Source organism: Xyrauchen texanus, chromosome 31, assembly GCF_025860055.1.
Source record: "Xyrauchen texanus isolate HMW12.3.18 chromosome 31, RBS_HiC_50CHRs, whole genome shotgun sequence".
NCBI lineage: Eukaryota > Metazoa > Chordata > Actinopteri > Cypriniformes > Catostomidae > Xyrauchen > Xyrauchen texanus.
The window spans coordinates 22,340,064-22,365,788 of NC_068306.1; the positions used below are offsets into that span (position 1 = coordinate 22,340,064).

Sequence of the window (25,725 nt, forward strand, 5' to 3'; positions counted from 1 at the left end):
TTAGTAGTACTTGTTAAGGCAAACATCATGACTATTGCTCATACTTGGAGTTAAAGATTTGAACAAACCAGTAATAAACTTCGGTATGTAGCTCGTTCTGCACTGTTTGTGCAACTGAGATGAATGTTAAGTGAAATCATGCCATGTGTTGAGGAGAGGTCCGTTATTAATATTCTAAGCAATCAAACATAACATTTTCACCTGTTTAATCATAAAACAGGCAAAAAAGTCCATACTTGCATTGAAGGAGTAACTGTAGGGACAAATATATTATTGAGACATCCATAACACCCTGGCAACCTCATAGCAGCATGCAAAAAATCACTTACAACTAGGGGTGTGACGATTTGCTCTGACAACGATTCGATTTGATTATGATTCTCTGCCTGACAATTAAAAATCTGAAACCAATAATTACAGATGCAATGTGCAAGTAGATACAATCCAGGTTTTAATCAAGCAGGATTATCAGGGTCAGACGTGACGTGATGCAACGCAACAGCTTTGATGCATCGACACAAACTTTCTGAACAGTTTAATTTGTGTACGAGCACCAGTGCGTGCAGCGCAAAATGGAACGTGACACCCATTTATTGTTGCCACAATGGACGCTTCCAGTGTAGACAGCATAATTTATTATAATGGGGTTCTATTGCTTTTGATGCGATGCGACGCAACGTTCATGTCCAGTGTAGACAGGCTGATAGAATGAAAAACTCTCTATTAGTAGCATGTAAAGGCTGTAACACGGGATGTGGTAACTGTGAGTTCTCTATTCATTTTGAGATAGGGAAAGAGGTGCCAGGCAGCTAAACTGAGACATTTCTGCTTGTCAAGCCCATTCACGAGAATTCAGTCTCATTTTCATGTAGGACTTTTTGCGTCACACACCTCAAAAGATACAATTCTTCTTATCTTTTTGTGGCTACCGCATGTCATTGACCAATTATAGGTGACTGTAATTAACTGGTTAGTTCCCTTCAGAACAGTCTGAAATCGCTCCCTATCCTGTAGCATTTACTATAAAAAGAATGAATTAACGAGTGAATGTTTTCGTTCACAGCCAATGTCTGCCCACCAGTCACATTTATTTAACCTCGTGAGACCCCCATGTGACTGCTGTGCGCATTTTCTATTTCCCTTTTTTATTTGTAACTAGTAGCACCTAATAAACAAGCAAAAAGGAAATAGTTTTACTAAAAATGTATGTAAACATATGTGGACAGTGGGACTAAGCTGTGAAATTTTAAGTAATACCAAGCTATAAAAAGTCAATTGTATTTCATCAAATAGTTTATGTATACAGGAGTGTTGATTATTTATGTTATTGAGATGTTATAGACTACAGCTGATTTTCTATAAAGCTGAATAAATATATCTGATTAAAAGTAATGGCAAGCTTCGTCAAATCACTGGCAACCATGTTAAAAAAATATTGCATTAGAACATTCTGAATTTATGTGCTGGTTATCATTCTCCCATGTCTGCCAAACATGTTGAGTGGTCCAAACATCATCTGCAACCTGAATCTGAACTTTTGGTCAGATTTTAGGAGTGTATGCACTCAGCTTCATAGAAAGCTATAGGATGCACCCTTGCTCCCTATTTAGTGAATGACTTAACCTCCAGTGTTATGTCTGTCTGCACTGATCTCAGAACAGTTCAAAATGCACCTTATTTTCATTCTAACTCCATATAAGGCCTCTGAAAGCAATATTTTTCAGCTTTTGCATGAATACATTTATTCCCAATGTGAAAATGCACAGTAAAAATGTAAGAATGCATTGACTAATGTTAATGAATAAAACCATATTCTACAGTGATAACCAAATAAAAATATACACTACTGGTCTTAACTGAAATGTTTCTCACGATCTTAAAAATATTTTGATCTGAAGGCGTATGTGTTATGTTTACCTTGTCTTGTTTCACTGTTGCCCTTTTGTTTGTCATTTTTGTCACTTTTGTTATTCCTTAGTTTTCACATTTGTCACCCTTGTACCTCCATAGTCTTCCTGTCAGCCCTCGTGTTCACTGTTCATTGTTTTCACCTGCCCTCGTTTAGTTTCCCTTTGGTTTCTGTTTATCACCTTATCATCTTGTTTGAGTTCTGTTTGTTCATTGGTCCCTTTTTCCTATGTTCATGTATTTTAACCCTGGTTTTTGGTTCAGTCCTGGTCTATCGTTCTGTAACGAGTAAGCAGCGAGGCAGACGAGGAGGTGCGGATCCAAATGCAGTTAACTTTATTGAATGATCAAAATAAACAAATAAACACAAAGGAAAAACCCTCAATGGGGAAATAAACATAAAGCTGAACACACGGGAAGGGAAAACATACCAGCTAACAACACTCAACGATAGACCAGGACTGAACCAAAAACCAGGGTTAAAATACATGAACATAGGAAAAAGGGACCAATGAACAAACAGAACTCAAACAAGATGATAAGGTGATAAACAGAAACCAAAGGGAAACTAAACGAGGGCAGGTGAAAACAATGAACAGTGAACACGAGGGCTGACAGGAAGACTATGGAGGTACAAGGGTGACAAATGTGAAAACTAAAGAATAACAAAAGTGACAAAAATGACAAACAAAAGGGCAACAGTGAAACAAGACAAGGTAAACATAACAGTATGCTTAAATGTTTGAAATTTTTTTTGTTGACAAAAATATATTTGTGCCACCATATTAGTCACAATTCATTATAAAACTAAAATAAAATATAAAAAAAAAAAAAAACGTTTTTGAAAATTGATGACTTGGACCAAATAATAAAGAAAAGCAGCATATAGATGGGAACTCCTTCAATACAGTTTAAAAAGCATCCCAGGGTGATACCTCAAGAAGCTGATTGAGAAAATGTCAAGAGTACATGTCTGCAAATTCTAGGCAAATGGCGACTACTTTGAAGATGCAAAAATATAACACAGATTTGATTTATTTTGGATTTTGTTTATTAATAATAATAATAATACATTTTATTTGTGGACGACTTTCAAGACACTCAAGGACACCTTACATGTACATTAAAATACACAAACAATAATTGCATTACATTAACTATCTATATACATGATAATATAAATGAATACAAATACACTAAGAACAAAAAATGTAATCCTTAAAAATCATAAATAAGATAAATTAAAATAATGGGTTTTGAGACATGATTTAAAAGTTAGCAAATGTTAAGTCACAAAATAATTCCCATAGTTCCATTTATGTTATTCCATAGTTTTGATAACTTTACTATTATTCAAAAATGTGAAGAAAAAAAATTATAACAAAGAATGAGTGTTTCAAAACTTTTGACCTGTAGTGTATATATTATAATGAAGTGAAATAACCCTCAGATTTGTTACTGTGAAAAGTTATTCAAAACAACAACAAAAATGTGGGAATGTCTATCAGAGACCTGCTCCACAGCACTCATCCGAGTACTTCATGTTTATCATCTCATCAATGAGCGAATATTTAAAGCAGCAGATGAAACGAAACTAGAGACACTACACTTTACAACCAAACAGGTTTCAGTGAACAAATTTGAAGAGGTATCTTACCTGAGGCAATTTTGATGGCACAGAGAAGCACGTCACAGAAATCTACGCCATGGTGTTTGGTTCTCGTGCATCTGTACGTCAGAAGTTTAACCCTTAAATGAGTCCTTAGAGTCTTCTGAACAGTATGCAATAGGTTTAAATGAATTAAGATGATGTGTTGCGTAGAGCAAATCCAAAAACGTCCTCGCATGAGACCGCAAGGTCGCAAGAGGTTAACCCGAGTTTTATTAGTTGATAAACTATTTTAAGGAGATACAAAAGCAATATTAACATAATATACTGAGTATCGTAATTGGGGAAGAAGGCAACGAAAATGAAATTACGTTAGTCAAATGGATGCAAACTGTTTTGAATAATGACACAGAAAGCCAAACATGGCAGCATCCATCCATCCACCCATACATGTTGTGAGAAGATTTGTGTGATACGAAAATTCATGCATTGAATGAAGTGTCCCTTTATTTATTTGTGGGAACGTGTATGTATAGAATGACAGCTTTGCAGTTGAAGCAGCCTCTCCTCCTCAAAGCTCCTACCTCTCCCTAGCTGCTCATCTCAACATGCATTTCTGTCTTTCCTCAATACATTTTTAACATGTGCTGCAATATGAACAAGCCACGTGGCTGCTTTTGCTTGTGGCATCTTGCCCATGTGCATGCAGCAATAGAGATTTGCCTTCTTGCAAGATTCGTCACAAGCCAGTCCATCAGTCTCTGCTCAGACTTTAATTAGACTCTCATCTCTTCTTCTGCTGCTACACTGTGGATAGCATCCCTCCATCCCTTTGTCTTCTCGCATCCTTTCCATTGAATTTCAGTAACTTACCAGAGCCTCATTTGTTTTGTACAAGCCATATTTTTCTTTTGAATCACACTTCTGGAGGAGTCTCTTGGAAGCTTGGCTCATTTACACAGAGACAAACTGGGAACTTCTGTCAAGCCTTGTCATTCTTGAGATTGTTTGCTCTTTCACAGAACTGTTGATCTGTTCTTCTATGGGCAGTCAATTGCATTGGTTGCCTGCAGGGCAAGTAGTGACATGCAGCGAAATGTCTAGACTTAGTCTCATTGATTGAGGCCATTTCATTCTGCACATCAGGAGTTCTAACTCAGCTTTGTGACTCAGTACACTGTTGGTCAGCAGTATACTTTGTGTTTTGGATGCTGGTGTGCTGAACTCCCTACCAGGCTTCATAAAGGCATAGTTTACCATTCACCATTCACTTTCATTGCATGTCAGTCATCATTTAAGTAATAAATGATGACTGAGGCAAGCCTTCAGCCTTTGTGTTCCATTGAGGAATGTCATATGGGTTTGGAACAACACGAGGGTGAGCAAATGATGACAGAATATTCATTTTTGAGAACTATCCCTGTGAAAACCCTTACTCTAAATGGCAACTTCCTGTCCTCAATAAACCAAATGACAAGAAGGGCAACATTTAATGATGCAAAAAGGGAATTGTATTATTTCATAATTTATAAGAGAGTAGTTAATAACTTTGCATTCAAGTGCCCCTGTGTCAGATCTGTACTACACACAACAACAGCACAGCTCATTAAGAGCAAAGTGCCAGAAGAGTGTATTGTGGCAGGCCGTGCGGATGCAGAATAATAAAAGATGGGAATCTTATATGGGACATGCCAAGAAAAAAAAGTGTTCTCTTTGCTTCTCATGAAAAGCTTTTTCTGCATCCAGACTTAAAAGGAAACATTTCATTAACAGCAGATGTGGCCAGTAGATGAGTCCCAGTCATCTGACTCAAGAGCTCCACCTTGAGGAGAGATTCTTAAATCATTAATTTACAGCCGAATGCTTCCATTAAAGGGGTAGTTCACCCAAAAATAAAGACTCTTCAAATGTACTTACTCTCTTGTTGTTTCCAGCCTATTTGACTTCCTTTCTTTCGTGAAACAAACGGGAGAAATGTCAAAGCATTTAATGGTGCTCTTTCCCTTACAATGGGAGTGAATGGTGACTGAGGTTGTCAGTCCTTAATGGGATCTCTTGGTCCATAAAATGCAAGTGAATGGGTGCCACAATTTTAAGCTCCAAAATGCACATAAAGTCAGCATAAAAGTAATCCATAAGACTCCAGTGGCAAAGGAAATAGGTGTAGGTGAGAAACAGTTCAATATTTCAGTCAGATTTTACCAGATATTCTCCTCCCTACCCAGTAGAGGGCAACATGTCAAAAGAAAGACTCAAATATTGAACTGTTTCTCACCCACACCTATCATTTTGCTTCAGGATATATGGATTTAAGCACTGGAGTCTTATTAATCACTTTTATGCTTTGTTTCTGTGCATTTTGGGCCTTCAAAATTTTGGCACCCATTCACTTGCATTGTGAAGACCTACAGAGCTGATTTATTCATATAAAAATAATAATTTGTGTTCAGCAGAAGAAAGTAGGGGGCACCGATCGAACAGCCACTGATCTAAATCAGACAATTTTTGTCTTAAGTCTGTGATCGACGATCGTGCCTAGAATCAGGGCTTAACTTTTTTGCAGCACGCAGTGAATCACACATACACTGCTACTCTAATGAATGAGCGCTTTCTCAGCTCTTGATGCATGACAGTGTGGCCTCAGGGGAGTGAATTGTTGGCAATTCTTAGTGTTCACAAATTTAAGCTTTCAGACATGCTGTTATTCAGATGAGATGCAGTTTTTTTTTTTAAATGTTAAGTTAATTTGCCAATTTTCTAGAGTAATTACGGTAGTAATTCTGACTCGCTGCACTGTGAGCACAGAGAGGATAAAGAGGATAAAAGCGAAATAAACAACAAATAAACATTCATATACAAATCTGAGTATATGTGATGTAACGTGAGTCGTGACAATCAGACATTATGTTGAGCGATAGAGACTGTTTGAGCGATCATGAGCACTTTCAGCTTCAGTCCCTTCATATATGCTCACTCTCAGTGACAATCAAACATGCACGCTCTCCAGGTGCTCTCAATATCTCATCAGTCACTCATCTCAGTGCTATTCTGTAAGGATTCCCATTTAAATCAGATTAATATTGGTCAGATTACCACTAATCACAGCAATTACATTTTAACCATAACTGCACTGTGTCGTCACGCATTTGCTTAATAGTTATTGATTTGTGTTACAGTAAAAGGCCAAAGGCAGTAAATAAATCATAGATATTGATGATTTCTCACTGGAGCAGTTTTAGAACTTGTAATTAATAAATTTTTTTTGAACATATTTCTGTTGTGTGTGATGCTCTCATGGTTTTTACTGCTTACCAGTATGTCACAGTGACCTTTTGATATTGAAAACAGAACTATTCATAAATGTTTCAAAACAAATAAATGTTAGCAATTCAAAATTAATGTAATTTTGGTAACTTTATAAAAAGGTTCCATTCGTTAACATTAGTTAATGCATTAGGTATCATGAACAAACAATGAACAATATATTTTTACAGCCTTTGTTAATTATAATGTTAGTTAATACAATTACAACTGTTATTTGTTAGTTCATGTTAGTTCATAGTGCATTAACTAATGTTAATTAATACAACTTTTGATTTTAATAATGTAATAGTTTATGTTGTAACTAACATTAAGTTCATTAGTTCATGTTAACTACAGTAATATTGTTAAATAATGCTAACAAATGGAACCTCTTTGTAAAGTGTTACCATAAATTTACTGTGTGGGGCATAAGGGCAAAGGGCAATTAAAAAAGAATTGGTATCAGTATCGGGCAAATTTCCTGATCGGTGCACCACTAGAAGAAAGAAAGTCATACACACCTGAGATGGCATGAGGGTTAGTTAATCATGAGAGAATTTTCATTTTTGGGTGAACTATCCCTTTAACATTCTGCCTAACATCTCCTTTTGTGTTCCACGGAGGAAAGAATGTCATATGGGTTTAGAACAACATGACATTTTTGCAGTACCATTTGAATAAATATACTTAAGAAATATGATTATTGGTATTTTCTTCTATTGATGAATTTCCAGTTTGATGTTATTGTTGTTATGCATTTGACATTTAAAGAGGTTAGCCAATCATGGCTTACCAATCATGAAGTCTTAAAGGTTCAGTGGCAAAAACAGCCTGTGCAATAGTTGCAAGAAAGACTTGAGTTCAGGGGGAAAATTCTACGGAAGAATTTTGGGGTATTAGAATGCAAATGATTTCAGTGAAATGTTACAGGGACATTTGACCTTATTCAGTTTTGTCAAATTACCTAGTGCCTAAAAATAAATCCCCTGAGAGCAATGGCACTTGTCTCTTTTAAGCTTATCTCTGTGCTCTGACTTACTGTGAAGGTCTTGTTCGGTGACTCCCATTAGCCCGCAGTGTGTGTGGGTAAACAGACAGGTGAGGCCATGCGTTATAGCAGCACAGCCAAAGGTCACAATCGCTAGCCCTCGCCCTGCACCGTCTGCCCACCCTCTGCACACCAATCTGGAAGACATGTTTACCTTTAATTAGTGTTATCGGTAATATGCAAAGCAGACTGCCTCATATAAGATACACTCTGCACTGACAGAACAAAAGCCTGTGGTTAAATTTGCCTCTAGGATTTACAGGCTCTCTTATTCAAAATTAACTTCCTTAATAGTCATTGTCTCCTCTGCCTTACCTCTCCTTTGCTCCTCCGAAAAGTAGGGCAGGCATTTTCAAAGCGCTCATGCAAATCAAAGAAGTCTATTCCAATTTATAGGGAGAGAACATAAACACATCCCCCCAAAACAAGGCTGCCTGCCTCAAGAGCAGAAATATTGAAGTCAATTTGCTTTAGAGTTGTCTTTTGAGGTGTATGGTCTTCAGCTATATTCTCAAGATGCAGAGCTGTAGTGGTCATAGGCACTCTGGGAAGGTAAATGCTGACAGGTAATTAATCTTTCTTGACTGCTTTATTTTTCCACTCTGTGTTTTTGAAACACCCATCATTCTGTGTCAGAACAGTTAACCGCTCGCGGTCTCAGGCCCAGCAAGCATTCCATAAATAATATTTTAATGCCTTCAAACAATTGCAATTCCATTATGGAGTGTTTTGAAGTAAACAGCACAAGGGTGTTTTCATCAGACGGGCTAGCTGCTGATATCACATTTTGATTACTTGCTTTCAGTTGTAAGCAATTGTTTTTTTGTTTGTTTGTTTGTTTGTTTTCTCCATGAACTGGCATTTTGATTTTTCCCCAAACTGCTTTTCATTTTATTATAAGGGGTTTTTAACCCTTTTAATAAAACAGTGGAGAGGAAGTTGAAGGACAGAATGCAAACAAGATCAGGATATGGCTGGATTTAAACCTGGGTCTCTGTAAACCAACCAGCTTGATCTCATCAATTGCGTGACTGTGGATCCATTTTTGCAAAATGGCACTACATGGTTTATTACACATATCATGGTAGTTCTGTGCTGAAATGTCCACTGTGTAGTGCTGGTTAAATATTCTCCTTAATAGATGAGGTTTTTAAGCTGAATGCTCTATTGAGTCTTCAATCAACAAAACCTACCTGCCTACTCTAAACCTTAAACCTGAACCTAACCAACAGTGTCATAAAAGCAAATAGTGTATAGACCTTTGAATCATAAGTGCCACACTCTATCTGTTGAGCTAATGTAAAATTAATTCAGGCTCAAGAAATGCTTGTAGATGTAGTTGTCATTGTAAGTTAAGATAAGAGGTGAGAAAATGAGTATCCAAATGCAGAACTTTAATTATAAACAAAATAAGGGGATACAGCGAAGAAGGAATCATACAAAGAAGATGGTAACACAAACACAAGAGCAGTATGCTGGCAACTAATGCACTACATACAAACAAGAACTGACCCTAGAACAAGAGGATGTATATACACTAAGGCTAACAAGGAGACAAGAAACACCTGGAATACAATTAGGGCAATTGATAAGAAGACATAATAGAGGAAGACACAAAACTTCAAACTAAGTGTCTCTTATAAATTTCAAAATAAGAGCAGGTGACACAAGAGAGGAGCCACAGGAGATGGAGGCTCAGGGGGTTGAGCCACCGAAGGTAAAAAAACAATGTACCCTCTCCAACTTCTTCCACTGGCCTCTTTTTTAGTGACATAAAAATCACTCTACAACAACAAGTGGTAAAATATTAATACTAATTATATCATAAATGCAAATGTATATCTGTATTAACATAATAATTATTATTATTGAAAAATAAACCAAGACCTCCAGAAAGTTTTACACAAATCTGCAACGGCTACAGCAGTGACTCAGGGACAAAATGTTATGTTCCAATATAATTTCAGAGTTTGGACATTAACTTTATTACCACCTGCTAGTGAAATATCCAAAATGCAAATGCACCAAATGATTTTATACTTTGTGCTGAGAATAGAGGTGCTTCAGACTTACTTCTCAGGAAAATTTGCAAATTCATTAATGTACAAATACATCCACAGTTTGCATCCATACACCAACAGATAGCTCAAACACTCCAACCAATGTCCACTTGCGCTTTACGCTGGTATGAATAGTTTGCTTAGAATTAACAAATTAGAAAAGGTAATGTGCACGGTCCTTGCGCATTGTGCTGCGCCTAGCACACTCATGATGGTTCATTTAACCAGGAAACTACCGAGCCACATACAAATTATTTAGTAAAAATGTGGGTAAAGTAACGTGATTTTATGGCCACGTTTGGAGCATGTCTCTCAGAGATTGTGCGGAAGTATACTTTTTTACATAATTTGCAGTGATGAGCAACAGCTTTGCTACAAATAGAGAAGCAATTAGCTTAATATAGGTAGCATGTAAATCTGAATTTACATGTTTTTTACATGCACATACATTTCATATTGGACCATACTGTATATTTGTATACTGTATTGCATTATACTGTAATATACTGTACCATGGCTTTTAGATGCATTGTCTGTGTCAGCATGTTCTGTGCATGTTGCAAGCTCCTTTTGGTGTGAAGCTTGTAGTGTAACTTGCTACATTCTCTTAAGTGTAGTTTTTAGCTTAGCTTAGCTTAACTTTTTTTTTTTTTGGTCGAGTAGCTTAGTTTGGCAGGGCAGAGGTCAAGGTCGGTTCGTGATCATACACACCACCCTTATCAGGCTAATCAAGCCTCCGAGAGGGATAAAGTCTGACTACGGAGGATTGTGTGGGAGAGAGAGATAGTTTACGGACATGTCCGTCATTTGTGTTTGTGTCTGTTTAAGTTTTATATTAAAACTATTATTTATATTGAAAAGCCGGTTCTCCCTCCTGCTTTCCATTGACTTCTTTACACTGATAAGGGACCGGGTGTGTATGATCACGACCCGGCCCTGCCCTCCGCCCTGCCACACTTAGCTTGCAAAATGTTTTGAGTAGTTTGCCCAACACTTGCCCAAAAGTGGCTTGATGTAATCTTGCATTTAAAAACAGCTTGATGGACTGTAAGGGTCTCGATGCATGTTTTTAAAAGTTGGACTATTTTTACCTTGACACGGCATCTTAAAAACAAAATGCTTGTGGTGGGAACAAGATACATTTGTTGACTCACAACCAAAGTGGACACCAGACCTATCACCAATATCAGCGCCTTACCTCACTGACACTCTTGTGTCTGATTGGAAGCAAAGAGTGAAAGCTATAGATGTAAAAAAAAAAAATGTTGAACAACCACATATGGGTGTGGTGTTCGGGTGTCTTCATACTTTTGGCCATGTAGTGCAAATCACCCACATGTGTGCTACTCAGTACACCATGACTGACTTCACCAAACATTGGCAGGATGTTCAAACAGAATACCCACAGAGCTCCATTATTAGGTGTCTTAAAACTGATGAGCATGTCAGTTGTAAGTGAAAACTGAAGTCTTGGAGATACAGCAAATCTCTGCACTCTTCCCCATTTCCCCATCTCTCCCGACTATCTGCAGTGTCTATGCTACAGTAACTAAGCACCAGGCAGATGTCTGTGCTGCAGCGTCTTGTCTGGCAGCTCTACCGCCATAATAAATCATGTCCTGCTGCTGCTGTAATGGTACACAAGTCGAGCATTCTAGAGTGAGATTGCAGATGGTCTTTGTAATGGCTGGGCCAAAATGAAGTGATAGTGCTAAAATCACTGTGTTAAGTAGCTTACTAATAGTAGCAACACTACTACTTTAGCTACATTTTGCAGTAGCTTGACAGTAGCTCAGCTCTTTTCAATAAAGTGTCGATATACAGTAGAGCTTCTTTTTCCAACAAATAGCAGTGTATTGCATTAAAACGCTATATCACTGTTTTGTTTCGGGGGGGGGGGTTACACTTAGAGCATGTTCACACAGAACTTGTGTTAAAAAGGGAGACACGTTTTTAAATGTCTTGTAACTTGACAAGGTGTCTTTAAAATGCTAAACGCTGTTTTCATTGCACAAGACACAAACTTTAGCAAGACACATCACAACAGTCAAAGTTGTCCATTAAGGAAATAACAAAATGTGCTCTTCTAAACTGTCTTCTATCTCTTACTTAGTGTTGGTAAGTTTGATTCATCTTAGTGAATCAGTTAATTGGTAAATGAATATGAACCGGTTTATTTACCAGTTCATGGACTTGAATCAGTGAAAAATAATTATAGTAACTAACTCACGTCCTCTGCTGCATTTTACGCCTTTTTGTTGCAAGATATTTAAATGCGGCTGTTCATCACTATATTCTGTATATTCACTATATAAATCAGCTTGTTTCTAATTGTATTAGTGTTAGTGTAAATTACTGAGTGAATCTAACAGAATCTTTTAAGTGAACAGAATCAGTTACTGGGATGAAGCACAACCATTGCTTCATGTACATTTTTGTTCAAGTTTATGCTGTCACCCTAACTGAGATTCTCATTGTTTTAGCAAGATTGTGACAAAATGTTATCATCTGATATAAATTATACTGTTTATTTTAAAAGATAAAAATTATTAAATAAAAAGCCATAAGTACTTGTTATTAGTATCTTTTTCACTTTATCACAAGGGTATCTTAACTGTTGCTTAACTACTTGAAATTATTAGTATGTTGTTGATTGGCAAGCCAGAGTTTCAAAGTAGCTTCCCTAACTCTGGAGAATCCACATAGGTCTCATTTGGGAATGGTAAACACTCTGAAAACCAGGAGCAAAATTCTTCTTTCAGCCTATGATCAGTGTCAGGAAGGCCACTAGCTCACTCACATTGTGTTGCTGTTGAGGATGTCATCCATTTTATAGCAGCCATGGGGTTACCCACAGGGCATGATGGCAGGGAAGGGGGAGAGAGAGAGTGGAAGGGGATGAGTGTGCCTTCTCCTTCACCTTGTCCATTCCGCCCTCATCATTTCATACACACCCAGCTCAAGCTGTAGCTGTAGAGGGCAGTTGTGGCATCTCACTGCCTGGGCAGCCAGATGGGGTCAGAAAGAAGGGGTAGGATGTGGAAGAGCTTGGGATGCTTGGCAGAGGAGAGAAATGTGCTTAATCACAGTGCAAGTGCAAATCAAAATACAGCCAGACAGTTTGACTTGATGTGGGTGGAGATTATGTGTACACCAAATGGTTAAATGTACTCTCTGTTTATGAGTACAGAGATGTTTAAGCATTTCATGGATCATTAAAATAAGGCCATTTATTACTGCAGTGATGTTTGCTCAATGTTTACTAATTCAGCAGTTCTCAACTGGTGAGTGGCGACCCAAAAGTGCATTACAGATATTTTCTAATATGATCTTGGACAGTAGGGATAAAACAATGCTAAATGCAAATAATAATAATGATAATAAAATGCAACTAGCCATATACAGTAATTGTGCATAATTAGGATAGCAAAATAAACAGGCTTGTCAACTTTTAAAAAGGAGGAGAAAAAAACTTTCCATATCTTTTGATGTATACGTAGCATGTGTCCAATTAAACTCTAGCATAGTTTGCCCAAAATCATCTGTCAATTGGTAGAGGTAAGGTAAATAGACTGATACCAACATGGACAGGTTGCATCCCTTTTCCCTCAAAATTCTCATAAATTAGCAAAACTATAAAAATAGATATTGCAAACTGGCTGCATCTTCTTTCAGACCACATCTCACATGAAAAACATACAGCAACATTTATAAATCAAACTCATGACTTTCAGGAAAACATTCTCCCCCTCCTCACAGCTCTGAATTTACTACTTATATAGAAGATGGTTTGATGCCTCGCACCTTCTCACTATACACTAAGCAATAGTTTTGCATTGCATTATCTTTATAAATACACTATACATTAAGACATTTTCTCTGCCTTTTGTAAACCTCTTTTCTATTTCTAGCACTGTATATGAATTTGCATATAATTTTTGTCTGGTTTTTTTTTTTTTTCTTTTTACCGTTTTGCTTTGTTTTGTTTTTTCAACTTGTTATTGTTAGGAGGGAATGAAAAAAGGATGGAAAGAGGGGGAAAAATATTTATGTATTTGTACCTTTTATACATTTAGGCTATATACACCCACATCTTATACATTCACATGCATTCCGCACATTCACATACACCCATCACATAACGACAGACTGAATGATGGGTGTGAGGAAGAGGGAAGAAGCAAAGATTTGGGAAGGATTTCTATTTTCCTTATTTTTTTCTTCTCTCTCTTCACTATATTAAAAATAAGTCAACACAAACCACATATTAATGCAAACGGCAATCTTGAAATCATTTATTTTTTGGATCATCAGTAAAATGGAGACACACACACTCATCCCTACTTTACTACATTCCATAAATACAAAAAGAGATTCCATAAAAACATTGAAGAATCCCTATCCAAACATTCACACACACACACACACACACACACATTGTTTTATACAACTCTTTATCTGAAATGTTATTTCCCCTGTGTTTTTCATTTGATGTATTTCTTTTCCACTTTTATTTATACACGAGAAAGAAATCCACTTATTAAAGCTATGTACACTCACAGAGCACTTTATTTGGTACATGTGGCATGGGGGGTGTGGTCATGTGTCGGTCAGCGGGAGAGAGAGAGTGGTTCATCACCTCGTTCACAATGATCTTTAACACATGTCTCTCATTATAGTGATGGCGGAGGGAGATTTAAGAGCCACGCCACAGCATCAGTGGGAGACAGAGTGACCCGATTGATAATGATGGTTACCGTCGTTGCTGAGAAAATGAAATTAATAATAAAAGAACTGACCTTGAACTTGCTTCGTTGTCTCCTGACTCCTCCATTGCCCGAACTAAAGACTTTGTTACAGTGGTTCCGAAACCCGGGATTGGAGGAGTACGCTGTTATGGAGTCTTCACCACTCGGTGAAGTCTTCAAGTCCCTCGCCAACCTAGAGGGGATAGCGGAGGGAGACAGTGGAGGTAGGAGAGAAAAACAAGAGGAAGGGTCCATTGGACCGAGGGCGATGTTTGGATGGGCCTCCCCACCTCAGAGGAGCCAGAACTGGGAGTGAGTGAGGGGAACAGGGGGGAAGGGAAGGAGAGAGAGGTGTTAAAGATCATTGTGAACAGGTGACGAGCCTTACCATTCTCTCTCTCCCGCTGACCGACACATGACCACGCCCCCCATGCCACAGAATACTATGGTCCTAATAGCGTTCCTGACGTGGTCTTCTGCTGTTCTAGCCCATCCGCCTCAAGGTTCAACATGTTTTGCATTCTGAGATGCTGTTCTGCTCACTACAATTGTACAGCGGGGTTATCTGAGTTACCATAGACTTTCTGTCAGCTCAAACCAGACTGGCCATTCTCCATAACTTCTCTCGTCAACAAGGCGTTTCCTTCCGCAGAACTGCCGTTCACTGGAAATGTTTGTTTTTGGCACCATTCTGAGTAGTCTCTAGAGACTAATCCTAGGAGATCAACAGTTACAAAAATACAATCTGGTGCCAACAATCCTGTCACGGTCTAAATCACTGAGATCACATTTTTCCCCATTATGATGGTTGATGTGAACATTACCTGAAGCTCCTGATCAATATCTGCATGATTTTATACATTACACTGCTGCCACATGATTGGCTGATTAGATAATCACATGAATAATTAGGTGTACAGGTGTTCCCAATAAAGTGCTCAGTGAGTGTATATTATCCTCTGCCTTTTTGTATCATGTGCTTGACCTGCACTGTGTTTATAATATATGTATTATTCTTAAATGCTAAATAAATAAATAAACAAGTAATTAAATAATAAATTAACAAAACTAAGCAGGGCCATGGAATATTAGTATGATTCTGAGCGTTATATTCTTAGATACCCTTGTATATCTGTCCATTTATCTGCATTATCTTCTGCCCTTCACTGAAATGCTCTGTCAGTTTTGGTTTGCTTTGTTTGTCCAGATGTTTGACATCCGGGAATTAGAGACGGATGTTTTGCATTTTAGCTGGCAGGGATAGTTTGTTGACAGATGTTTCTGCCCCTGTAACAGCGTTTTCGTGTTGCAGTGCACTCTACAGAGATTACTCACCCACAATGCCCTTCACTCATATGCATCATCAGTACTGCATCACACACTGGGGCTCTGGTTTATAAATCACTGTCATTTCTCTTTCTAGTTATAAATAATAGCTTGTGTGATAAAACCTCACATATGCTTGTTGCTGGTCAGCTGCTATGGTCAGGAGATCAAGAGGTCAGTCAGGCTTTGTGTGCTCTGAGGGGACTCAGGAGCCCCTTAATTCTGGTAACAGGTTGAGAAGACTCGCATAGCCAGAACTTTGACTGTCAGCGTTAAGGTCTGGTTCAGACTGTTGCATTTTTAGGCCAAGAACCACCCTCTTAGAAAGAGACCATCTGACTGACATTTAAAGTAACCAACCAGTTTATGTTGAAAGTGTTGGCAAAATCAGTGTTTAGTTCTTCCTAAGAAGTGCTCAGTGTATCAACCTGGTACCTTGTAAACAGAACCGTGTTTCCCGGTTTACTGATAAAATATTGTGTGCGTGTGTGTGTGTGTGTGTGTGTGTGTGTGTGTGTGTGTGTGTGTGTGTGTGTGTGTGTGTGTGTGTGTCTGTGCTCTTACACCCGGAAGTTAAAGGCTGAACTGGTAATTTTTAGTCAGCTTTTTACATTTTCTTATGCAATATGCATCAGGCTGTCAGTGAACAGACTGTGGATGGTCCGTGGGCGTGTCGTCTGAGGATCCTGAAACTCCAGGTTGTTCAGAGTGGCGCGAAGTATCCAGATTTCAGGTCTCAGCTCTGTCTTTCAGTAGTTCTGTGCTTCAGCTTCAAAGAGTGTCCTCAAGCCACATACAGCCGACTTAAACAACATTCACATTGTCCGTCTCCTCTGAGGACAATACTTGCTGAGGAAGAAGGCTTTTTGAGCTAAAGTGCCTTAGCGAACACTTCAAAACCTGTTGAAGTGTATCTCAAAAAGTTTTTTTTTCAGGTGCAGACAAATGTTCTTTGAATAAATATTTCAAGAATAGCAATGTTGATGGAAGGTCAGCAAAGCACTAAAAGCACATACAGGAACCTTGTTGGTAATGTCCCAATGACCAATATGAAAGATGAGAATGCCAGGAATTAGAATCTCTAGATCAGGGGTGCCCACACTTTTTTGCGTGATGATCTACTTTTAAATGACCAACTCAATAAGAAAACTAAATGCTTGTTGGGACTACTGCATATGTTTCCCTACATGGAATTCATCTTCAAATGAATTTAAAAAAATAAAATAATGTTCAATGTTGATATCATCCAGTTTTAACACTAAACCAAAAACACCCACAGCACAATAGATTACAATAGACAGGGCATTTACCTTATTCTGATGACTTGCACTGAATGGAATCAGACAGTTTTGCATAATGCGGGCAGCTGCTGGTAGCTAGTCTCAAACACTGCTAGTTTTGCAATTTCGCACTCTTTTCTCAGAAGCCCTTGTAGGGCGCGAACCTAGTTGTCATGGCAACTGAATAAACAAAAATCTCGCCTGGTCAAAATTTACTCGTCAAGTTCAAGTCAGACAGAAACTAAAAGAAGGAAAGACATTATATTTATTTGTATAAAATTTTAACGAAAGCACATTTACATTTTGTGCGATCTACCAGCATTGCCTCTGCGATCGACTGGTAGATCGCGATCGACATATTGGGCACCCCTGCTCTAGATTTTGTACATTCAATAGATTCAATAGAGAAAAGCCATTTCAAAACAATATAACATTTAGAAGGCAAATAAGTATCTGTGTAACTGGATGTAAAGACATTTACATTTATTCATTGAGCAGATGCTTTTAGCCAAAACATCTTACAAATGACAAATACTATAAGAAAAGAAGATTTCATCTGGAAAACATTACATTTAAATTTTGGTTTCCAAACATCTGAGAAACATCATAAAATAAGCAGATTTATATACATTCTAAATCATAAACATCTCTAAGACATCTGCTAAATGTTTTTTGACATCCGAAAGCCGGAATCTTCTTGCAGATGAACCAATACTCCTACAAATACAATTAATAATGAGCTAGTTCAGAGATGTAGGCAAGACATTGAAACAACAGAAAAAGAATAGTTGATGGCTTTATTTTTAAGTAAAGTGCAAATTAGTACATGCATTAAAAGATGCGATCATGTCTTTAGTCATAGAAAAGGATTCAGCTCTAGATGCTCATTCCACCATCGATGTACCCTGAATGTGAAGGCTCTGGAAAGTGTTTTTATGCAGGTTTCTGATGGGAACAGATATTTGAGAAGTCAGTGGATGTAGGCAGGTACAGATCTAGTGACTAGTCTGTACACAAGCATCAGTACCAGTTAGTTTTTTAATTTCCTGTCAAATTTTCAATCAAAGTAGGTCCCATATCAAGACAAACATGCTCCTACCTCCTTCAAGTTGTTTTCTATGCCATAAGATACATTTTGCTTCCATCTCTCATACTTCTGTATATGAGTATGTTAAACAAGACATAAAGCAGAGCAGTTCTATCAATAGTGCAAAATGCTGTCCTATGCTAGAATGAATCTACAGTTATAACAGCATAGTTTGTTTATCTTGAAGTGAAAATCAAATTGAAGAATTCATTTTGGATGGATTTCAGGTACTCATCATAGCAGCAGTATTAGTTGATATAGTTTGTTATATCCGAACGTCTTTTTTTATGGAAAAACAATCTTTCACATTTGCTTTATCATAGAGATTTTCATCGACCGTATAGTTTAACATTTGGCTTAAATCCTCTTGTGCATTTATTCAGTAGATTGGCCGTCATTGGTATGATGAGAAGATGTCAGTATCAGACTAGCATTGGTTTGCTTTTTATCTGAGCCCTTTAGTATCCAGAACATACTCTGCATTCAACCCATGCTCTGTTTGATATTTGTCAGACATCAGCATCTCAATCAGAACCTGTCAGTTGAGGTCAGTGAACTGAAGGAATACATCCAATCTCTAAAAGTGTGTGCAAGTTTTATCAATTCATGGCTTTGTGTCCGAGCATTTTTATAGTCATTTTGCTTTGGCTCTTTACAAAGACTGTTTGGATGCGAGTGTAGTCAAAATCCTTTTAAGGCAAGTCTGGTCATTTGTCAGCCATATTCTTAATACCTCCAGGCTGCTATTTTTCAGAAGGAAAGGCCGAAAACTCCAAAATGGTTGGTCAAGATTACATTCAAATAGCATCCAATTAAATTGGGAATGAAGTCTTACAACAATGGTATCATAAAATGTGCTTCTAAATCTCAGATCATGCACAAAAAGCATAATTTTACAAGTTGGTTCAGCTGATGCACATGCATGTTATCGAGTTAACTGACAAGCGATGTCTCTACCAAAAAAGTAACTGTAGGGCAGGACTTCCATTATTGCAGCCGCCATATTTAGCATTATGTTTTCTCTAGGACTGTCAAATGATTAAATTATTTAATTGCGATTAATCGCATACATTTTTGTTGTTAATCGTGATTAATTGCAGTTGCTTTATAAACATGAGTGGACAAAATATGGTTCATCCAGATGTATTTTTCAGTCATCCACACAAAACCTACCCCACCTACAGAGTTGAACAACAACTTTACAATTATGTATAAATTATTGTAGTTGTAAATGTATTATGACAGTATTTATTTGCTTTTTTTATGGAGTTTAGAAAGACATGCAAAAAAGTCTGCACTGTCATTTACAATTGACAACTCTATGCAAAATACATCAAAACTCCTTTTAGACCCCATCACAATTGTAACTGGTGGGATTAAATGTGTTAATGACAGTGTAGATTACCTGCAGGATTCCAGCAATGTCTCCAACTTCTGCATTGGCTAGTGCATTATAAAACAGAGATGCTGTGACAGAACCTTGGAGACAGCAGCAGGGTTTCTGTTAGCCGTAATCAGTACTACTGCTCCCTATACGCATATTACACAGTCTGGTTTGGGCACCAAGTCCCTAGGAGGGCACCAGAAACTCCACCAGGTGCCCTTACTCGCACGTTATATGTTATTCAAAGACCCATCTTGCCGCTACAATGATGTTACAAAGATTCGAACTCTATCTGTCCTTTGCGGGAAAGATCTACTGCTATGCTACATTGATAAAATGCTTGGCGCAGGTCACAGCATAAGTCTCCCACCATCTGTTTTCCTGACGGCGATGCATGTGACATTAGTTGCGTTTGCGCAACACTTATTTTCTCCCTTTCATTTGTATACAAATTACCTATATATTTAGCATGTCTCTGGTATAGTGGACCATGCTAGAGCTGTGGAATAGTAACACTTTCCATGCTAGCATTTCACTCTGTTGTTCCCAATGAGAAAAATAGAGCTAAAGTCTATGCAGCTTCAATTTTGAGGTGTCAACTCAAGTGTGCCACCCAGAGGTGGCTATTGGCAGGCAGAAGTGTTCTTGGAAGGGAATGAATCGCTATTAAAATAAAACCAGCAGGAAACTGTCAGTAGTTATTCATGTCAGAATGTCCGTAGCTGGCGAGCCAGTGTGTGTGTGCTTTTGTAAGTGTGAGTGGAGGTGATGAATGCAAAACAAGGAGACACTCCATTTGCCCTCCTACATTACAAAGGACACTGCAGCATGGTCAGATGTTTCTCTTTGCTCACAAGATATTCCCAATCTCTTTTGCCATCATTCATTCCTTTCTGTTGTCACATCCAATACGTTTGAATATTGCTTTTTCAAATTGGTTTGTGATTTAGACATCTCTTGGAAATGTTTAGTCTTTTGATGGTGCATTTATTTTGATGGTTATATCCATCACACTGAACAAAAAATCCCTTCTTGCACAGGAACAAGGGAAGGTCAGTGTGATCTTCAACGTGGGCACAGATGACATCACCATAGATGAGCCTGCAGTCACCGTGAACAACGGCAAGTACCACGTGGTTCGCTTTACGCGTAGCGGAGGCAATGCCACCCTCCAGGTGGACAACCAGCCCGTCATTGAACGCTTCCCATCAGGTAAGACCCAGCGGCAGAGCAGAGGGTGGGAAAATCCATCTAGGGGAGTCCCATTACAAATGTGATTGGTAGAAATACTTGGAGCAACTTCCCCTGGGAATGAACACATGGGGTCAGAGAGAGATAAAACAACACAACTGGCCTAAAAATATGGATAGTGCTTCAAGACAGAGGAGAAAAAAGATTTGAAATTCCCCATCTCAAACCTCAAAATGTTCCAGACAATCAAACAGAGCCCAAATACAATCTGTGCACGCAGAACTCCAAAGAAATATCAGCAGATTTCTAGAGAATTTAAAATTGTAGTCATCCCCTGCCCCTTGTGTGTTCGTTAATTACATATTTAGCATCATTTGATAATGATTTTGGCAATCAATAAGACTGTAGTACTCATTTTACACATTTATTATATTTTATTACATTCTTCAGAATACTGTAGATTTTTCCCCAAAATCAGTGCATAAAATGTGAAAAATATCAAATAATTCCATAAGGATGGATCATACAACATGGTCTAATGTAACCAAAACAAATGGCACCATGAGCAAAACAAGGCATGTTAGTTGCCACCATCTTGGAAATGCCATCAAAAGGTGCTTCAGCATCAAATGTTATTCCAGTTATTTTAAAGTAGGAGATGGGAAAATTCCTATTTGTCTGGAATGCAGCATTGGAGACTTAATATTTGCGCTTTTGAAATCTGAGGAACTTTGTTTGAAGCCCTTGGCATCGATTTGGATCATGTTGGAAGCAAGCCTTATTCAAGGATACAAATTGATTTATAATTTCAAATTTGAATTGTTTTGGTTTAAAGTGTGCCATTTTACCCTAAAACTCTTCCCAGAGACTTTATGAGTCACCACATGCAGAGCTCTGATAACCACCACATGAACAATCTAATAACAACTGCAAATTTAGATATTTCCCCCCCAAGCTGCCTTGCAAAATACATTCAGCCCAAGATGGATTTGGATCCTTTACCGTTTTCAACTTCAGCCAGCTTTGCTCTAGGCAGGCTGAGGAAGGTGTCTCTGTGGCTGTGAAGATCCTCCATCCCTGAACTCTGCACAAACTTTGAACCACAAAGCTCGCTTTCATTTTTAAGCATTAGCCAAACACCTCTCAAAGATTGCTCTTTTAAACTAACACTCTTGAATTTACACACAGCCATTGAACCATGGTGTCTTTGACACTGCAACCTGATAGGTTCAGGCTACTCTATGTCAGGTTAAGTTGATAAAAAGGTATACAGTATGTGATACCTGAAAGGAAATTTCAAACGTAACCGTGTGGCAAATAATATTGACCATGCTGTGGTATAAATCAGGACCCAGATTTCACACTGGACATCAAGCGGTAACCCAACACAACACAAAAGTGAATTTTAATGGAATAATGTTCTTGACAACCAATAAAATGCTGCACAAAACAACTTGTGGTTGGCACAAGCCATGTTTGTTTTATTTTCTTGTTGCAAGTGAACCCATAATTAAATTAGTCTGGGTCTTATATCTAAAGGGATATTCCACCCAAATATATTTTACTCACCCTCACATTTTTCCAAACCCGTATAACTTTCTATGTTCCATGGAACCCCAAAGGATATGTTAGCCTCCAGAATTCCAGAATGTTTGTCCCAGTCACCATTCACTTTCACTGTGTGGGAAAAAGGCAATAAAAATTAATGGTGACTGAGGCTAACATGCTACCTAATCTCCTATGGTGTTCCATGGAAAAAAAGAAAGTCATACGGGTTTGGAAAAACATGAGGGTGAGTAAATGACAACATAATACACATTTTTGGGTGAACTAGGATTTGAGGATGAGGGCGTGTCATCTGTCCATTTTAGTATCTGTCAAATTTGGTTTGCATCAACCAAGTGACAGATGAATCTGTAATAATCTGATATTTTAGATCTTTTTAAATTGTAGGACTTTTGTAACAAGCTCTGATTGAAGATCTCAAACCTCCGTTCTAATCATTCTATGATCCATCGCTCCTCTATACAAACATATCCCTCTGCATTCCCCTGGCCTTGTGTGCTTTCCAATTACACATAAGCAAACTCTCGCTCTCTCCCCATTGTGTGCTCAGGAAGCTGCCTTCCTCTCTTAGCTGCTGTTCCACCGGAAGACATTTTCTCTGTCTCAAATAGCAATCCTGTCCTCTCTCTCCTCATTTCTCAAACAGTTTCCCCATTGTTCTGCTTTACACCACAATGGTGTGGAGTCAAAGTGTCAAAAATACAGCCTTAGTCAAATAAAGCACATACTCCGGCTCACCTGCTATGTTCCATCCACCCCTGTGTGCAGGGTCTTGTCTCGAAATTGCCAAAGGTTGAATGGCACACCATCCCTGTGGCTCTAGCTTGAGATCCCTTCTGATTTCTGAAAGGGAAAAATTGTTTTTTCTACTGCTGCGACATAGGTGTCATATCCACTAGGACCCAGCTAAGCACCCTCAGGTGGCAAGAGTCAGATGAGCGGCCTTTCCAAAGCACAGGGATAAAGCCTGGCTTCAGAGCTGCCACTGTCATGTCACGCTTCCTTTAAAACTAAGTTATGCGCATATAAATGGAATGGCATCTGTCATCCTGGGGAATTAAACCCCTAAGATATAGGTGTTGCATGTGATCCAACCCTGGCAGAGCTTGTGTGTGTAAACGAAGCTGGTGGTGTTTGGCTTAGATAAACGGCCCTGATTAATTCAGTTAATTAAAACAGGAAATTAGATGACCAGATATGTTCTCCTGTGGGAGATTTGCTGCTCCATGAGGATACAGCTTTAAATGACCTCTTGTTGTTTGGCATTTACTGGAACTGCCATAGTTTCCTCAACATCTCATTACGTCGCCTCATAAATTTAAATCTAGAGGAAATCTCTATGAATAGTAAAGCATCAGGGCAGACTTTATTGGATGGATCAGTTTGTTTCCAGTTTTGCTGCTTACTAATGGATAAGACCTATTTCAAGTTTTCTTTGAAGGTTCGACACTGAATTTGTTTCACATGAGCTCTTTTAACAGGATTATAAGAGTGGGAGGTTTGGCCCCCATTCTGGTTACAGGGTAGGTAGGACTAATGAAACACGGCTGTCACAGGAGGAACATGATACAGTATGTGTTATGTTGGAAAATTAGCAGTTTACAGGTGGCAGTTTTGTGGCAAACAATATTGACCAAGCTGTGGTATAAAGTAGTGGTTCTCAACAGGTTTTGCTTCAGAACCCAGATTTTACATTGGAAATGGCACCAAAATTGCTTATCGTACAAAATTTAATCCCAATGTTTCATGTTCCCGGTAGCCAATAATTCACTGCATAAACACATTGTGGTTGGCTCAAACCATTTTTGTTTCTTTGTCTTGTTGCAAACAAATCCATATTTAATGTAGTCTGGGTCTTATTTTTTTAATTTTTTTGCATACCTTTGTTGGGCATGTTGTGCAACTTGTCTGTATTGGTATCATACTAATTTGGCCTGCTGTTACTTAGTGACAGGTAAATTAACACCAAAATTGGACGTTTATTTATGCTAATGACATCAACAACAAAAGATATGGTATGCATTTTCTCCCTTTTAAACACTGGTAAGCCTATTTATTTTGCTATCCTGACTATGCACATTAAAATTGTTAATTTGCATTTAGCATTGTTTTTTGCTGCTGTCTGTGATCAGAACAGTCTTTACAGTTGAGAACCACTGATATAAAGGATATTTGGAGGATTTGGATGTTCAGAAAGAGTGCAGGATGGTGGAGAGATGGAGATTGGAGGAGAAAAGAATTGTGCTGTGATGAGATTCCTCTCTTCAGTGAGTAACAGGAACCGGGGAGCTCAATTTAGCCTGGTGACGGGTTCTGTCAGAATCAGTCTCACAGGCATGCGGACAAAGGAAACTGTAGTATCTCATCAGATACACCCTGCCTTTTGTCAGGCAGCCAAGGCACTTAGTCAATAATGGCTGTGGTGTCTTTTTGTTATTACATGTATCCTAATTTATGCAGGGTCATCAACATTTTGATAATAGATGCAACTGCACTGATTGCATCATCCTCGCTCAGATATCTCAGAGAAAATGTCTTCTGGAGAATTTTTGGCACCACCATTGTATAACGGCAGTTTATACTATGTGACATTATAACTGATCATTGTTTTGCTTTGATTGTATGAAATGAGTTGACATCATAATCAAAAGAACGAAAATTTAAACAATGTTAAACGACCACTAAATATGTCGTCAAAGCTTTCTAAACAGAATTAAACATGCTCTAATTAGTCTCAAGCTTCTAAACTGTCTCATAACTAAGTGCAATCCTTAAAACAACATAACTTCCATTATAAAGCTCGGACTTCCTAACTTGCTAACTTGCTAAACTTGATAGTCTTGTTGCCATGTTCTAACCATGTGACGCTTGATATTAACCTCTTATCTGTCTCTCTAAATTCTTTAAAGGGAACATTGATAATGAACGGCTTGCAATAGCCAGGCAAAGAATTCCATACAGACTCGGTCGGGTAGTTGACGAGTGGCTACTCGACAAAGGTAATAAAAATGGATTGATTAAACAATGACATAATGAATTATTAAGGCTCTGTAAGAGGTGCAGTTCCCTTTAAATCATAAAGTTGGAAGCCATTTGGAATGACATTTTTTAAAACCAAAAGACTTTGGAAGGATTGGCATATCCAATATGCAGACTAGTTTGATTTGTCTGATGTGTGGGCCAAAGCAAACTGTGAATTGTTGCTACCCATGCAC

General features: G+C 38.2%; 1 protein-coding gene across 2 annotated transcripts in view; it reads left to right on the forward strand.

Annotated features, from left to right (window-relative positions):
• LOC127624709 (neurexin-1-like) overlaps positions 1–25,725 on the forward strand; it is a 526,269-nt gene that overhangs the window by 478,420 nt on the left and 22,124 nt on the right. For both annotated transcript variants that reach the window (XM_052099555.1, XM_052099556.1), the window contains 2 exons: positions 20,794–20,965; positions 25,420–25,509. In XM_052099555.1, coding sequence (XP_051955515.1) covers positions 20,794–20,965; positions 25,420–25,509 — 262 coding nt within the window. The remainder of the gene's footprint in view (positions 1–20,793; positions 20,966–25,419; positions 25,510–25,725) is intronic.